At 37.8% G+C, this 17,833-nt stretch overlaps 2 protein-coding genes and 1 pseudogene across 2 annotated transcripts; all 3 read left to right on the top strand.

Annotated features, from left to right (window-relative positions):
* Positions 1 to 3,440: 3,440 nt before the first annotated feature.
* Positions 3,441 to 4,476, top strand: LOC107549821 (proteasome subunit beta type-6-B like protein-like; annotated as a pseudogene).
* Positions 4,477 to 5,575: 1,099 nt separating this feature from the next.
* LOC107549857 (proteasome subunit beta type-9-like) lies at positions 5,576 to 9,173 on the top strand. The gene is made up of 6 exons (XM_016231036.1): positions 5,576 to 5,823; positions 5,999 to 6,066; positions 6,328 to 6,459; positions 8,320 to 8,449; positions 8,578 to 8,719; positions 8,997 to 9,173. The coding sequence occupies exons 1-6, from the start codon at positions 5,767 to 5,769 to the stop codon at positions 9,122 to 9,124; spliced, it is 657 nt and encodes a 218-aa protein (XP_016086522.1). The 5' UTR covers positions 5,576 to 5,766; the 3' UTR covers positions 9,125 to 9,173.
* Positions 9,174 to 10,532: 1,359 nt separating this feature from the next.
* Positions 10,533 to 16,165, top strand: LOC107549840 (antigen peptide transporter 2-like). The gene is made up of 11 exons (XM_016231012.1): positions 10,533 to 11,142; positions 11,229 to 11,343; positions 11,425 to 11,555; positions 11,653 to 11,858; positions 11,959 to 12,156; positions 12,265 to 12,393; positions 12,543 to 12,731; positions 13,062 to 13,235; positions 13,388 to 13,547; positions 14,980 to 15,116; positions 15,234 to 16,165. The coding sequence occupies exons 1-11, from the start codon at positions 10,647 to 10,649 to the stop codon at positions 15,474 to 15,476; spliced, it is 2,178 nt and encodes a 725-aa protein (XP_016086498.1). The 5' UTR covers positions 10,533 to 10,646; the 3' UTR covers positions 15,477 to 16,165.
* The last annotated feature ends 1,668 nt before the right edge of the window (positions 16,166 to 17,833 follow it).

Genomic DNA, 17,833 nt, shown 5'->3' with positions numbered 1-17,833 from the left:
TATATACATATATACTGTATATATATATATATACAATATGTAGCATGCCCACTTTTTCGAAATGGAAAACAAGTACCAAGAGGCAAGTATTTATGATTTGCAACATTATTGTTTTGAAATCTCTTTCATTTGGCTTTAATCATTCATTTGAGCATATATAACCAATAATAGCAATATTGCAAAAAATGTCCTTGGAATTTATTTGTGTTACATTTTTTAAAATCAAGTTCTGTTGTGTTTACTAAAACAGATCTTTGTTTCTAAAACATAAAAAAAAAAGCTGTGCATATGCTGGAAATTGTAATAGTTTGTTGATGATTATCAGTTCGCAATTATGCGAACAAACATCAGACATAAAAACACATTTACAGCATAATCAGACTTTTTTCCCTGTTTGTTTGTCAAAACAGTCACTGAGTTAAAAGGATCCCTCTTCCAGATCACATTCTAACATCACAGGGTATTTCACGACTCAACTGGATCCTGCTGTTTCCATCATTTGAACTGTCTCATGCACCAACTCCAGCTCCAGCTGAGTCACGGTTTTAGTTAAAACAGGTGTTGAATCTGGCTTATATTTGTACTTTGCCTGTCTGTAAGAGTAAGACAAAGAGAGATCAATATATTGCCAATATTAGGCATTGCATTAGACACAATTAACACTAACCTTTAAATATGCATTGAGTTGCTGTGACATTATATAATTTTATAAAAAAGTAAAAATGTGTTCTTTTATAAAAAGAAAAAACATCAAAACCTCAAGAGTGACAAAAACACCTTTTTGCTTTTTACCTCTTATAGTTATAAGGGGATTCTCGATGAGGTCTGATATAGTCCACCCCCTCTTTCGTAATCACACACAGGTCTATGTTGTTTCCTGATCCCAGGTCACTCATGATGCCTGCATGGATGGCATCACTTACTAGTGCCTTGGCCTCCTCCAAAGGTTGAATGAAAGACAATAGTGACAGAAAGATGTAGTTTCATGCACTAAACAAAATGTAAAGTACAGTTTACTCAATATTTTTTGCTCAAGCTTTTTCACACAATTTTTTCATCAAATGGAATTAAAATCTACATTGTGATATATTGAATAAAATCTAGCATAGCGTTAGTTCTGGCAGGTCACGTTAGTCAAGCTCGCATCAGCGGACTCTCAGCTGATCCCCATCTACAGTATGGGAATACGACACCTATCTAAGCATTCATATATAAGGTCCCTCAGTATTATCAGCAGTTTTCGCATTACTCAATAGCTAATTACCCTCCTCCATCCCCAGCTCCTCCTCTGTCAGTCAGGATTCAGCCTTCTGATTCTCCTTTGAATCAGACTAATTCTAAAATGTGTACATAACATTATTGAACTTTAACGATATCTGCAATACATTTATGTTGGTTCTGTTCTGTTTGCCCTTGGGGGTTATCGCTGCTGTCCCTGCTCTCATCCATGCTAGGCTGCATGGATGCGCAGGGAGTTCTTGCCCAGAACAGAACCATACCGCCAATACAGACTGTATGCTAATTGTCAATCATCTTTGACGATAGTGGTCCTGACCGAAGTGAGTAATTCTAAAACCTTTCAGTTTATAGAATAACTTCTAACTTTAACTTGCAAATCTATGCAGTGGGATTTAAAAATAACCTCAAAACATAAAAAAACTGGCAGATGCACAAGCTGTTACCAAAATGGCCAAATTCCAGCTGTCTTTTCACAGGTCTGTTTATTTCCATAGCATTTTTGCAGAATCCTTATATATATATATGTATATATGTATATATATATATATATACATATATACTGTATATATATATATATACAATATGTAGCATGCCCACTTTTTCGAAATGGAAAACAAGTACCAAGAGGCAAGTATTTATGATTTGCAACATTATTGTTTTGAAATCTCTTTCATTTGGCTTTAATCATTCATTTGAGCATATATAACCAATAATAGCAATATTGCAAAAAATGTCCTTGGAATTTATTTGTGTTACATTTTTTAAAATCAAGTTCTGTTGTGTTTACTAAAACAGATCTTTGTTTCTAAAACATAAAAAAAAAAGCTGTGCATATGCTGGAAATTGTAATAGTTTGTTGATGATTATCAGTTCGCAATTATGCGAACAAACATCAGACATAAAAACACATTTACAGCATAATCAGACTTTTTTCCCTGTTTGTTTGTCAAAACAGTCACTGAGTTAAAAGGATCCCTCTTCCAGATCACATTCTAACATCACAGGGTATTTCACGACTCAACTGGATCCTGCTGTTTCCATCATTTGAACTGTCTCATGCACCAACTCCAGCTCCAGCTGAGTCACGGTTTTAGTTAAAACAGGTGTTGAATCTGGCTTATATTTGTACTTTGCCTGTCTGTAAGAGTAAGACAAAGAGAGATCAATATATTGCCAATATTAGGCATTGCATTAGACACAATTAACACTAACCTTTAAATATGCATTGAGTTGCTGTGACATTATATAATTTTATAAAAAAGTAAAAATGTGTTCTTTTATAAAAAGAAAAAACATCAAAACCGACAAAAACACAAAAACACCTTTTTGCTTTTTACCTCTTATAGTTATAAGGGGATTCTCGATGAGGTCTGATATAGTCCATTCGTAATCACGTAATCACACACAGGTCTATGTTGTTTCCTGATCCCAGGTCACTCATGATGCCTGCATGGATGGCATCACTTACTAGTGCCTTGGCCTCCTCCAAAGGTTGAATGAAAGACAATAGTGACAGAAAGATGTAGTTTCATGCACTAAACAAAATGTAAAGTACAGTTTACTCAATATTTTTTGCTCAAGCTTTTTCACACAATTTTTTCATCAAATGGAATTAAAATCTACATTGTGATATATTGAATAAAATCTAGCATAGCGTTAGTTCTGGCAGGTCACGTTAGTCAAGCTCGCATCAGCGGACTCTCAGCTGATCCCCATCTACAGTATGGGAATACGACACCTATCTAAGCATTCATATATAAGGTCCCTCAGTATTATCAGCAGTTTTCGCATTACTCAATAGCTAATTACCCTCCTCCATCCCCAGCTCCTCCTCTGTCAGTCAGGATTCAGCCTTCTGATTCTCCTTTGAATCAGACTAATTCTAAAATGTGTACATAACATTATTGAACTTTAACGATATCTGCAATACATTTATGTTGGTTCTGTTCTGTTTGCCCTTGGGGGTTATCGCTGCTGTCCCTGCTCTCATCCATGCTAGGCTGCATGGATGCGCAGGGAGTTCTTGCCCAGAACAGAACCATACCGCCAATACAGACTGTATGCTAATTGTCAATCATCTTTGACGATAGTGGTCCTGACCGAAGTGAGTAATTCTAAAACCTTTCAGTTTATAGAATAACTTCTAACTTTAACTTGCAAATCTATGCAGTGGGATTTAAAAATAACCTCAAAACATAAAAAAACTGGCAGATGCACAAGCTGTTACCAAAATGGCCAAATTCCAGCTGTCTTTTCACAGGTCTGTTTATTTCCATAGCATTTTTGCAGAATCCTAAAGAAACGCTTAGTTAGTAACTTTGTCTGTGGCTATATAGTGACTATAAAATCTCTTTATGTCTTTAGCATTCAGATGGAATCTCCTCCCTTGGTAAAAGCTGCAGCATCCATCATGAGGGAACTTTGCTATAGTAATAAGGAAGAGCTGCAGGCGGGCTTCATTACAGCAGGCTGGGACAGGAAAAAGGGACCGCAGGTGATGCTCTGCTAAACACAAACTAAGACCACAAACAAGGATAAAGGATCTGAATACAGTTCTGCATCATGTGACTCTCAAATCTGTTGTAGGCATGCAAATAAATAAAAATAATAAAGAGAATAATATAATACTAACAGCACATGTTTGCACTGAAAAAGATTTGCTGACGAAAAGAAAGTACAGCAAAATGTTGTTATTGTCTGTTTATTCAAATATTAAATAAATCTCTGCAAAACAAATGAGTGAATTTCTCATTTTGCAAATGTTTTGTCTTTGCACAGATATACGTAGTGTCTTTGGGAGCAATGCTGCTCAGTCAGCCTTTCACCATTTGGTGGATCTGGCAACACGTATATCTATGGTTATGTAGATGCCAAATTCAAACCTGACATGAGTTTAGAAGAGGCTACACAGTTTTCCACAAATGGTAAATAGAATTGGAATTAAAAATATATTGACATTTATATGTACAGTGAATAATAAACTGCATTAAGAGCTGATGGCTAATGTTTGTGTCTCCACAGCTTTGGCTCTGGCTATGGGTCGGGACAATGTTAGTGGCAGTGTGGTTCATCTGGTTGTGATCACTGAAGCAGAAGTCAAGCATATAGTTGTTCCAGGAGACAAACTGCCCAAGTTCCACGATGGCTAGAACACAAATATGACCAAACTGGACAGTTCTACAAATATCACTACTTTGTGACTAGATGTGTGCAGAGTTTTCGGAAGATTATTTTATTCACCCCCTTTGTAATAAATATATAAATGTGTTATTTTCAGTGTGATATCTCTTCTTGCATATACAATTCATATTATGTCAGTTTCAGATTAATTTATTTGGTTATATTGCATAAACTGAACTACACATTGAGGATATGTCCACACAAGGTATACGAAAGAGGTGCTTTCAGAAAAAACAGTATATGAAATCATCTATTATACCTACATCTTTCCTTCATTGTCTGACTGAATGATTAGTAACGATTACTTTAAGTTCAAGCATTAAATTGAAAATATTAAGCATTTTCTACATTTCTACTCAATTTGTGCAGGGATTAAACCCCTAATTTAGACCTATTCACAATTAGTAGTATTGTTTGTGATATTTGCAATGATTCCTCAATTGTTAACTTAATTCCAAAGTAGAAAAAAAACTATCTGAGTAAAGTTCAAAGGTATAAAATTATGTAAAGATGATGACGCTGATGTTCCCAGCATGCAAATAACTACATTTTTTACTTTTTTGTTGTTGTTGTTATTGTTGATTTTGTTTACAACTGTAGTAACGTGTAGTTTTGGGACGTCCAAAGTTTAAAATAACCCATTTGTACTCAGAAATTATACATTGATTGTCACAGTGTTTTGTGTAGGAAGTGAAAGTTCTGTGAATGTGAAAAAAATGCTTCTTTACAGAAATACAGGGCATAGATAAAGAAACCTGATTAGAAATGCGAGAAGGTGCAGTGAACAGGTACACTCTAAAAAATGCTGGGTTGTTTCAACCCAATTTTGGGGCAAAAAAATGGACTAACCCATCTGTTGGGTAAAATTGTTTACATTAAATTTTTAACCCAAAAGTTGGTTTAGTCCATATTTGACCCAAAGTTGGTTTGAAACAACCCAGCATTTTTTAGAGTGTACAATGGTGAATTAGTCTGTCTGTATAAATGAAATTATATAGGCATAAATATTGACTACACTTTTTTCAAGGAATATTGACTTTTTAATATGATGGTTGAAATTACAGTAGGCCTACTCTAATATAGACACCCTTGCTTCACCTTGTGAGCTGCGCACAATTTGAAGTAACTTTCTTTCACTTTCTGTTATAGAAAAAATTGAGGAATAATTTAGGCACATTAAAATACTGCAGGCCTGGCAGTACGACAAAACAAAGTCTCTATTTTTGCAATTTAATTCAATTGCACTCGCTATTAAGAGCTTCGCTTGAGCTATCGAGTATCGAGTCTCTTCTGGAGTCAAGCGCAGGCAGGTTTGCAGGACAGGTTGTCGCTTTCCATCCGTTCAAAATGTCGGAGGAATTGTTTCCAGAGCCAGAATGGTTATCTGAAGAAGTCAAAACCGGGGTGAGTTATCGCCTCATGCGCTTAATGCACTTTATTTCAAGCTGCTTAAGCATGGACTCGTAGGTTGAGTGAAACGAGTTTCAAAAGCTGTTGAAGATAATTAGATCAGATCTTAATGTGCTGTCCAGCAAGCTTTGACATTGCAACATTACTTTTCTTTCTTTCTTCATTTTAGACGACCATCATCGCGGTTACTTTTGACGGCGGAGTTGTTCTCGGCTCAGATTCGCGCGTGTCAGCGGGGTAAGAGACACTGGTGCTGTGTAGTTTATGAGAAGAGGTAGCCTAAATGATCAGAAAGAGCTAAACCTTTCTCATAAGAGTTTAAAACATCAGAATAACAGACGTATAAGCTTTTATATAAAATATAAACTCATGAAATGGAATTTAAAAAAAAAGACAAACAGCATTGTTTGATAAGTCACATTTATTCAGTGAATATTTTAAACTCCATTACTTCAACCAAGAACACTAAAATGCTGTTTCTTTGGAAATTGTTCTCAGGGAGTCAGTGGTGAATCGTGTGATGAACAAGCTCTCTCCTCTCCATGATCAGATCTACTGTGCTCTGTCTGGATCAGCAGCGGATGCTCAAACCATTGCTGAGATTGTCAACTACCAACTGGATGTGCACAGGTATTTATCTCCAATGTCCTGTAGACTTCTGTGTCTATGTTATTAGGCCATGTACCTATTTATTGGTGTTAAAGGGATAGTTCACCCAAAAATGAAAATTTGATGTTTATCTGCTTACCCCCAGGGCATCCAAGATGTAGGTGACTTTGTTTCTTCAGTAGAACACATATGATGATTTTTAACTTTAACCGTTGCAGTCTATCAGTCGTATAATGCATGGCACTGGTAACAAAATCTATGAGAGTAAAAAAAACATGCACAGACAAATCCAAATTAAACCCTGTGGCTCGTGACGGTTGTGTTTGCGGCACGATGTATGTTATAATTCATCGTTTACACTTCAACAGACGGGACTAAATATGTGAAAATGTGCATTAAGACTAGAGCACCCTCACTAATTTCAGAAGCACCCTCGGTGATTATTTCTGGAACCTGGTTGATATGCCTTTATTGCAAAACTATATACAAAAACAACAAAATACAAATGCACTAAATAAAATAATTGAATAAATGCATATTTACAATTTAAGCACTTAACTAAAATAAGTTGGCTATTAATAAAATAAATAATTAGAGAAGGCTGACTATAATCAGTTATAAAATTTAGTGAGATAAGCCTACTCCTCACCTGAATTAGAAAAAAGTGATGCGAAGTGATGCGAAGACAACGTTTGAGCGTGTACACGCAATATCTGAGCGAGAGCAGAGCCAATTCATAAAAGAACAATATTTAAAAGCACACGTCCAGTTTTGTGTGAGTGAAGGAAATTCGCTTGGGAGTGGAGAGATTCGTCCTCGCGCACATGGATCGCGTAACATTATGCGCTCTCGACTTTGTCATTAAGATCACACTATATAAACCGCCTAAAATTAAGTATAAAGAAGACAAGAAAGCGGCCCTAGGCAGCTGCCTACACATGCCAGGATCCGCCACTGCCAGATGCAGTTAGAAATTTACTAAAAACAAGCCAATCGCAAGGCATCTGGTAGGGGGGGCCCCTGGGGTGGCCAGCCAAATTTCAGGGGGGGGCGGTGCCGCCCCTGGCCACCACGTAGACACGCCCTTGAATACACCACTATGTCCAACTGCTTTGAGCGCGCGCACGGCATCCGGTGCGTGAGGTGTGTACCCGCTCTGGCATAGTTTATGTTAATGGGTGTGTTGTTATCCAGCCGAAGAGCAATCAACCATAACTTCAGGCGAGCAGGCTCAGAAGTTGGGAATACGTGGAAAGTCACCACTCCCGAATGAGTTTGCGCGAGAGAACGTAATCTTTTAGTTTTAAGTTGGTTTGAACAATCCGGATAAGCGCAAGTAAGTATCATTTTGATTAGCTGTCGTACCTACAATGACGTATATGCGCGAGAGATCACTTCCGGCGCTTGCGTAAACTACGCCAGAGCGCGTACACACCTCACGCACCGGATGCTGTGCGCGCGCTCAAAGCAGTTGGACATAGTGGTGTATTAGAGGTAAAATATGATATAAATACTGTTCGGTTTCTGGCACAAACCGATCGTTTCGTGTCTTAGGACATCAATGTGTCGTCACAAGCAGCAGGGTTTAATTTGGATTTGTCTGTGCATGTTTTTTTTACTCTCATAGATTTTGTTACCATTGCCATGCATTATACGACTGATAGACTGCAACGGCTGGAGTTAAAAATCATCAAATGTGTTCTACTGAAGAAACAAAGTCGCCTACATCTTGGATGCCCTGGGGGTAAGCAGATAAACGTCAAATTTTCATTTTTGGGTGAACTATCCCTTTAAAGACTACCAGAGTAAACATGCTGTATAAATTTTTTTTCTCTCTCAAAAATGTGCTGAAATATATACTTGAATAATGTGTCTTGACAGTATTGAGGTGGAAGATGACCCACTCGTATGCTCTGCTGCTACTCTGGTGAAGAACATTTCATACAAATATAAAGAGGAACTATCAGCACATCTTATTGTTGCAGGGTGGGACAGAAAAAAAGGAGGACAGGTTCGCTCATTTTTGGTTTTATTAGGCCTAGACTGATGAATATTATGTATAGAAGGTCATTGCAAATTAAATACTACATGTTAATGTGAATATTGTATATGTGGTCGTTTCCGCCTCGTTCCAAACAGGTGTATGCAACACTGAATGGTTTGCTGTCCAGGCAGCCTTTTGCTATTGGTGGCTCTGGGAGTTTTTACATTAATGGGTTTGTTGACGCAGAATACCGAAAAAACATGACAAGGAGAGAAAGCCAAGAGTTTGTAGTTAACGGTAAGTTTGCCAGTGCAATATACAAACAGATATTTGAGAAATGACATGATGATAATATAATATAGGCCTATTCAAATTATACTAAACTGCTCATTTTAGGTAGTGCAGATGGTAGACCAGTCAGTTCAAATGCCTATGTGTTGCATCTCATTCTTTCTTGATAACTATTTAATGACTGTAAACTGATTAACTTTAAATAATTCTAAAGGAATCCCAGAGTTTCTCATAATCATCATGTCTATGAGATGTCAAAGCTGTCTGGTCTCTCTCTCTCTAGCTCTAACTCTGGCGATGGGTCGGGATGACTCAAGTGGAGGCGTTGCATATGTTGTTACCATTGATAAAGATGGAGCAGAAGAGAAGTGCGTCTTAGGAAATGAACTGCCCACATTTTTTGATGAGTGAATTAAAGGACTTTACATCGATATTATGAAGATTTCCATGTATATTTGTAACCAGGACAAAATACTTTGAAATTGAAAAATGTTTGTAAATTTGTACATTTTTAAATGGATATATGGCATACATAAGCATATGGCATACTGTTCAATACAGTAACTGTCATCCAAAATGCTGCCATAGTTTACTTTAGGTAATACTATCAAAGTGCACTGTTATATTGACAACATGACTAAGCATTTTGTCTATCTTGTTTGTGAACAATGGCACAAGTACTTTTCATTCTGATGGCACTGATATGTTCATTGACATAAATACTTACTTTTGAGAGATGAACTAAAGATTTTGAGTAAGTTACAGGCTTTTGCAGGTAATCCATTGTGTGGTGCTGTTTGTACGAATTGTTTTGAGAAATGCACATACATTTTTGCAAATATTAAGGACGATTCGAGAAATGCACCAAAGCAATTGAGAAAAACTGTAATTGTTTTGTTGATATTAACGAACACTTGTTACAAATACATAAACATAAAAACACAAACCCTTATGTGAACAGCTGTGTCGGCTTTCTCAAAGTCTGATAATAAACCATATTAGAAATTCGTATGCTTTCAAGCTGTTTAATCCCGACACACAAACAATCATTTTTGTCTAAAATGTGTTGATTAGGTTATAAGCAGTAATGAGACTGTAGGCTACTTATGAAACTGTCTAAACAGAGCAAAATATGGTCTCAGGTCTCTGTGCTGTTATGACTCATCATTTGCTAGGCAGAAATGAAGGAGGCAGGGTTATAAAGCAAGTTTTCTGTTAAGGCTCCTTGTAAAAGAGAGATGTTTGTTGCTCCTGAACAATGTGAATAGGCTAATAATTATATTATAAAAGACATTAATTTGTCTTGAAGATACAGCCTATAATATTTTTAGTGCTGGGCAATGATTAATCGCATCCAAAATAAACGTTTTTGTGTACATAATATATATGTGTGTGCTGTGTATATTTATTATGTATGCATACATGCATGTATATATTTAAGAAAAAAAATATATTAAATAAATATATAAATGATATGAATATAAATATATACATGTAAATATTTTAAATATATATACTGTATGGGTGTGTCTTTATATATACATAATAAATATACACAGTAGCTACACACACACATATATTAGCCTATATAAACAAAACTTTTATTTTGGATGCGATTAATCGTTGCCCAGCACTAATTATTTTTTATATAATATTAAGGTAATATTATTGATAATATTATGTGATTTTAAAATTGATCGACTGAGAGAAGGTTTTAATGTGAACGCTTTAACGCAGCCTTTTTGTTGTAGCCTATGTGGAAGGAAAATCCCTGGTCCTGAAACTGAAAGTAAAAGCTAAATAATATCGTGTCCTGAAATGCCCCAGCGCCGGGTGAAGAAAAAATAGCCTCGCACTCCGTATGAAAGTAGCAAAACGTTACGTTATTTTGTGAAATAATCGCTTACCACTGCAAGCGACGTATGCATGCAACATGCGTAAAGTTGTGGTGTTCGCGTGTGTGTTATGTGTAGACATAATAATAGTTTACACTCTGGACCTCGGAGGAACTTTGCTGAAGTCTCGTACAGGAAACCTCGACCATAATCTGTTACTCCAGTGGGCTGAATGTGGACTGCGATGGACGCTGCTGTGCGCAGGATCTACTTTATATAAAGATGCGGCTGATCCACTGATAAGGAGATGGATTACAGTCCACTGTTTTATTGGTTCGGTGTACGAAACCGGGCGCTCGGTACTGTTTGACAACTATCGCCTTGATAAATATAATTCGTGGCTTGTCGGTACCGTCGCTGCTGCTTTGGCTTGTCTGTTTTGGGAGATAACGCTGCCTGACACGAATGGAGAGAGTAACGGTAAAGACCGCAAACAGAGGGCTCGAGTCCTCTTCATCAGGGTCATCCATTTATACAGGCCAGACTACATATTATTGTGTGGAGCTTTTGTCTTTCTGGCCTTTGCTGTGCTATGTGAGTATTTCGTTGTATTTACTTTGCATATAAGATAAAAGTATAATGTAAACCTGCTTTGTAAAGTTCTTTTTACGTGTTTTCAGGTGAGATGTTCATCCCACTGTACACTGGAGAGGTGATTGACATCTTGGGTTCCCATTATCAGTGGGATAACTTCAGATCAGCTATCATTCTCATGGGATTATTCTCACTGGGAAGGTTGGTATTGCAAAATGTGTGTTTCGTATTGCAAAAATGCCCATGTAGCCTATCTTAATGAACACTGTTTGTTATTCTCAGTTCTTTCAGTGCGGGTTGTCGTGGAGGCCTGTTCATGTGTGCAATCAATAGCTTCACTTGCAGAGTCAAGGTACAACTGTTTGGGTCCCTTGTCAGGCAGGACATTGGCTTCTTTGAGACCATCAAGACAGGTAGATCAAATGGAATTTCTGGTGCAAGTTATCTAGACTTCAGTCATCCTCAGTTGCTCTTTTGACTGAAATTCTTTCCACTGAATCTGTCTTTCAGGTGATATCACATCTAGACTGTCCACAGACACTACTCTAATGGGTCGGGCTGTAGCCCTGAATGTCAACGTCCTTCTGCGAACCATGATTAAGACACTGGGCATGTTGTATCTGATGCTGAGCCTCTCGTGGAAGCTTACACTACTGATGCTGATGGAGACGCCGCTGACAGGCTTACTGCAGAACATACACGACACACATTACCAGGTATGGGGTTGACGGAAATGAATGTCATTATGAATGATAGATAATCATTTGTGTGCCTTTGAGAATCATATCTTATATCAAGTTTCCATGCCCTTTTTAGAGGCTCTCAAAAGAAGTTCAGGACTCTATGGCGCAAGCCAATGAAACTGCTGGGGAGGCGGTGTCAGGAATCAGGACGGTAAAGAGTTTCAGGACAGAACTTGGTGAAACCCGTCGCTATGATGTCCGCTTGATGGAAACCCATAATCTGAAGACCCGACGGGACACAGTCAGGGCGATTTACCTGTTGGTTAGGCGGGTTAGTATGAGTTTAGTCCTCATGCGTGTGTTTTTTCTTTGAAGCAAACTTGTTGATGTGGAACTGCATTGCTAATGGATAGAGTCTTGATGTTTGTGTGGTTTGCAGATGACAGAAGTGGGAATGAAGGTGGCCATGCTTTACTATGGGAGACTTTTCATCCAGTATGGACAGATGAGCACAGGGAATCTCGTCTCTTTCATCCTCTATCAGCAAGACCTTGGAGACAACATTCGGGTAAACCTCTGCTCTGTTTATCTTAAAAGAGGGATTTATCTCTTGACATGGAGGGTTGTATGACCCTCTATGTAAACCTGCTTTGTGTGAAATGAATCATTTTCAGCTTAAAATAAAGAGTAATAAATATTTATCCATCTCTTTCCCAGACTTTGATCTATATCTTCGGAGACATGCTGAACTCAGTAGGTGCAGCCGGTAAGGTGTTCGAGTACTTGGACCGAAAGTCTGAAGTCAGTATTGATGGTAACCTGCAGCCCAGTGATCTGAAAGGACACGTCAGCTTTCAGAACCTCACCTTCTCGTATCCCAGAAGACCCGACCACAATGTGTTAAAGGTACAACTTTTAGACTAAAGGATCACTTAATTTGATCCTCATCAAGTTTGAGAATGCATTTCACATGAACCTAAAATATGAGTAAATAAGGTACTTAAACACACAAATATATTTTATTTCTTATAATTTCTTTAAAGGGTTATATATGTATATATACACACAGTCGAGTGCATGTGCATGCATTTGCAAACATTATGTATGCTAATAATGCTATATAGAAAATGTATAATGATGTTAATCAGGATGTATACTAGGATGGCATGTACTAGGTTTATCATATATTTGTAATATTCATAATAATTACCTTACCTTTTCTTTCTTTTTTTTCAGAACTTCTCTCTGGAGTTGAAGCCAGGTCAGATGACGGCTCTGGTGGGAATGTCAGGAGGGGGGAAGAGCACCTGTGTGAGTCTGCTGGAGAGATTCTACAAGCATCAGCAGGGACACATTCTGTTAGACGGTCAACCACTGCAGAACTACCAACACAAATACTTGCACAGCAAGGTGACTACTCTGAAATAACAAACCCGTTATTATTGTGTGGTTATATTTTATATCATCTCTGTTGTTCATACAACCTGTGAGTCTACTTAAAGAACAATATGCAACCATCTAATGCAATGCAAAGAACATATACTGTAAATAATCTCTCTCAGATAGCGATGGTGGGTCAGGAGCCTGTACTTTTCTCTGGGACCGTACGAGACAACATTGCCTATGGTCTGCCAGGCTGCTCAATGGAGAAAGTAAAGGAGGCTGCAAGCAAAGCCAATGCACATGCCTTCATCTCCAAACTGGAAGATGGCTACGAAACAGGTAAATTAACTACTCTTCATTCTACTCTTAATATCTGTGAACATCAGAATTGCCAGCATTTGTAGCCTTTTAGTTATACATCCTGGCTACACCCCAACAAACGTAGCCTGGAAACTTAAACTTATTAACCTTAGCCATAAACCAGCCTGGACTTAGACATGTTAGTCTAAGATGAAGTTGTATTTTTCGTTGTACATGCTCCCATTGGGTTCTATTTTTAGGAAGCATGGTCTGTCTTTCCATTGCTATGCAGATGACACTCAAATCTATCTGCCCTTAAAACAGAGTTCAAATGGTCTGGAAGCACTTATGTCTTGCCTGTCTGATGTGAAAGCCTGGTTGTCTTTACATTTTCTTAATTTCAATGAGAGTAAAACTGAAATAATTGTGTTTGGTCCGTCGGATTCTCGTAGTACACCGAAAGTAAATCTTGGCAATTTAACCTCTTCCGTGAAGCCTTGGGTAAAAAATCTGGGTGTTATTTTTGATGATGGTTTAAAATTTGATAAACAGATAAATACGGTGGTCAAGTCCTGCTTTTTTCAGCTTCGACTTCTAGCGAAAGTAAAACCTATTTTGTCCTAAAACCTATATGAAGTAATTCATGCTTTTATTACATCTAGATTAGACTACTGCAACTCGCTGTATTTTGGGATTGGTCAGTCAGCCCTATCCCACTTGCAGATAGTTCAAAATGCAGCTGCAAGGCTTTTAACGAGTACCAAAAAACGGGATCATATTACACCAGTTTTACATTCTCTGCACTGGTTGCCTGTGCGCTATCGAGTTAATTTTAAAATTCTTCTCTTAGTGTTTAAATCATTAAATGGTTTGGCCCCTGCTTATTTATCTGATTTATTGACTGAACATCGGCCCCTCTTGTCTCTCCAGTCATCCAACCAGAGATTATTATGCATCCCAAAGTCGAAGCTTAAATGCAGGGGTGACCGCGCTTTCTCAGTTGCTGGCCCTAGATTGTGGAATGCTCTGCCCCACTGTATTAGATCTGCATCTTCACTATCTGTTTTTAAATCCATGTTGAAAACGTACCTTTTTGACTTGGCGTTTTATCAATGAGAACTTTCTACTGTACTATTTCTTTTAGTAATTATTTTGTATTGTCTTATTGAAATGTTTTTATTGTGCAGCACACCGGTCAACCCACGGTTGTGTGTAATAGTGCTATATAAATAAAATTGACATTGACATTGACATGAACTTTTTACATTTAAAGTAATTTTAGAATTCCTGATATTATCAGCAATTCTGGATTTTTGTAGCCACTCCATTAATTATTTGATAAGGAAGGTTTTAGCAGCTTGGTCCATTTGCTAGACCAGCCTTTTATTCCACTCCATTTTTTATTGGATAAGGAAGGTTTTAGATTTAAGCATGGTAAAAATGTTTCATCAAATCCTGCTTTCTTTGTCAGATGTGGGAGAGCGTGGTAATCTGCTCTCGGGAGGTCAGAAGCAGCGCATCGCTATCGCCAGAGCTCTGATCAGACAACCTCAGGTGCTCATACTGGATGAAGTGACCAGCTCTTTAGACACTGAAAGTGAACAAATGGTAAAATAAGGCTATTCAGTATGAACACAAAGGCATATGCACTGTATGCGTTCACTAATCCCTGTTTCCTTTAGTGCTACTATTAAAATATTTCTTGCATGTTTTGTTATTCCACAGGTTCAACAGGCCCTGGCCTGCTGCCCCACCCAGACCTTGCTTGTGATTGCTCATAGGCTGAAGACCATCGAGAGGGCGGATCAGATCGTGGTGATTGACAGCGGGGAGGTGGTGGAGCTCGGTACACATCAGGAACTGATGGACAAGAAAGGAAGTTACTATAAACTGAGAGAGAGGCTCTTTACTGATGATAACACAGCCAACCAAGACAACGAGAAATCTGACACTGTAAAAGCTCAATAGCCTGTGTTGAAATAATGTGCTTGTTCATAATACAAACATACCATTACAAACCTTTGTAAATAGGAACATACAGTATAAGTGAGGACGTTATCCTTTAACCATTATCACATTTCTAGAAGACCTGTTGTATTGAACAGTGAACTTGTACATAGAATAAATTCAGAGACGATCATCAGTCAAAATGATTTATCAACAAACAATTTTGATAAATGTAACATTTTGCATTTGTTCATGTTGTGAATAAATGTGAATAAACATTGGGGTCTTTGTTTTTGTATGTTTGTTTTATACAGTCTAATTTAACATTTTAGTGTCATCATTACTTTTGTCACGTTTATGTTCCTGTTGGGTTCCAGTTTTTCCTTATTTGGTCATGTTCCTGTGTTCCCTGATTAGTTCCCATAGTTATCATTAGTGTCTCATTTGTGTCAGGTGTGTTTACCCATTAGTCTCGTCTGTGTTTCCTATTTAAGACTGAGTTGCTTTCACTGTTCAGTCACTGTTATGCTATGCTTCATTCCATACCTATACTCCGGCGTTTTGATTAAAGTTTAAGTCTTATTGGATCTCCTGTGATTGTGTCTGTTCCTGTGTCCCTAGAAGTGTGACAACATTGTCATGGATGTTTGTTTCATTTCATAACTGCACTGAATGAATGTATCAGCTCATGCCATGTGCTTAAATCATTTTAAACTATTATACTATGCAAAATAACAAAATATTGCTCAATCTGCTGCTGTAGCGACTTAGTTTTGAATTTGTTTAAAAACTCTGTTCAGAGTAAGAATAAAATTAATGTTTTCAGAATCAAGGTCAAAAATGGTGCACAATTGGTTTTGCGAAATCATGTGACTTTCTTGCAATGCCAAAGCTGCCAGTCCTGTTTGCTGGCACTCTGCCTGGCAGCACTGTTTTGTTATTGAAATAGTTACCTTGATTTGAATATAGGTCAATGCAAAATACATACACACACACACAAATGTGTAAATGTTGTTAATGTCCTTCATATGTGTTTGAGTCAAAACACAACTTTATATAATCATAAAATAGCAATTATACAGAATATCAACCCAACATAAGCTCTTCCTTTTTTTATTAAAAAAAAAAGTCATAAAAAGTCAGTCTGACCAAATTTCATAATCATCAAAGCCAACAGTGCTCCATAAAATTAGTTTAATTGCTGTTATGACCCTTATGCAGTTGCACATTGCTATAGATCGATAGTCAGGGGAGAACTGACTGTTAGATTTTGACAAACACAAATACATTTTACACAAGCTGTGTGGTAGCTTTGACATGCACACATTTGATTTTTCTTTTGGGCTGTGTGGCTATATCACAACACCAAACAAGCAAACCCTGTTCAGCTGGAAAGTCCCTATTGTTGTTTCACCTGGTTACACATTTGCATGTTTGGCTTGGTGCCTGCTCATGCTCATGCCTTTTGTCTCACCCACTAATGCCAGCGGCACAGATATGACAAGATCTGGTCTCCATTTTATAACGCTGCCCGCAGCCTACTAGCCTCAAAATGGCTGGCTCTGTTTTAAATAACGCATATATATCTTTGTGGGTTATTGCTTAAGCTGTTGTGGAGTTCATTCACATTGTTTCTAGATTATTGTGTAGAGTGATCAGATGCATTTGAAATAATTGATAAAAGCTTCATTGGCCAAAAAAGGAACTTTTCACACACACACACAAAAAAATTCCACAGTTTTTTGCCCCTGACACAAAATGACCAGCTAACATTAATTGACTAATCATAGCAGCACATGTGAAAGTGTGAATGAGTACTAGTCAGGTTAATCACTATCATACTAATTAGATTGTAAGAGCAAACTGATTGCTATAAAGGGAGGGAAGAAGCACTTCCAATCATTGTGTTCTTGTTAGCAATGGTTACCTCCAAAGAAACATGTGCAGCCATCATCGCTTTGCATCAAAATGGCCTCACATGCAAGGAAATTGCTACAAAGAATATTGTACCTGAAAGAACCATTTACCAGATCAAGAACTTCAATGAGAGAGGTTCAACTGCAGTGTAGAAGTCTTCAGGAAGTCCCAGAGTGTCCAGCAAGCGCCAGCACCGTCTCCTCCTGAGGAGTCAGCTACGGAATCGTGTCACCACCAGTGCAAAGCTTGCTCAGGAATGGCAGCAGGTTGGTGTGAAAGCATCTGCACACACAGTGAGGTCAAGACTTTTGGACAATGGCCTGGTGTCAAGAAGGGCAGCAAAGAAGCTACTTCTCTCCAAGAAAAACGTCAAGGACAGCCTGAAATTCTGCAGGAAGTACAAGGATTGGACAGCAGAAGACTGGTGCAAAGTTATTTTCTCTGATGAAGCTCCCTTCTGA

This window comes from Sinocyclocheilus grahami, unplaced genomic scaffold, assembly GCF_001515645.1.
Source record: "Sinocyclocheilus grahami isolate Dianchi unplaced genomic scaffold, SAMN03320097.WGS_v1.1 scaffold382.1, whole genome shotgun sequence".
NCBI lineage: Eukaryota > Metazoa > Chordata > Actinopteri > Cypriniformes > Cyprinidae > Sinocyclocheilus > Sinocyclocheilus grahami.
Note: the sequence above shows the minus strand (reverse complement) of the source record. Positions and strands in the feature narration are given on the sequence as shown.

Excerpts from the sequence above, each read along its gene's own strand:
- LOC107549857 (XM_016231036.1), top strand. The coding sequence starts at position 5,767 with ATGTCGGAGGAATTGTTTCCAGAGCCAGAATGGTTATCTGAAGAAGTC. Across the intron at positions 6,460-8,319 it reads TACCAACTGGATGTGCACAG|TATTGAGGTGGAAGATGACC; the intron begins GTATTTATCTCC and ends GTGTCTTGACAG. Across the intron at positions 8,450-8,577 it reads ACAGAAAAAAAGGAGGACAG|GTGTATGCAACACTGAATGG; the intron begins GTTCGCTCATTT and ends CGTTCCAAACAG.
- LOC107549840 (XM_016231012.1), top strand. The coding sequence starts at position 10,647 with ATGCGTAAAGTTGTGGTGTTCGCGTGTGTGTTATGTGTAGACATAATA. Across the intron at positions 11,143-11,228 it reads TCTGGCCTTTGCTGTGCTAT|GTGAGATGTTCATCCCACTG; the intron begins GTGAGTATTTCG and ends ACGTGTTTTCAG. Across the intron at positions 13,236-13,387 it reads ACAAATACTTGCACAGCAAG|ATAGCGATGGTGGGTCAGGA; the intron begins GTGACTACTCTG and ends AATCTCTCTCAG.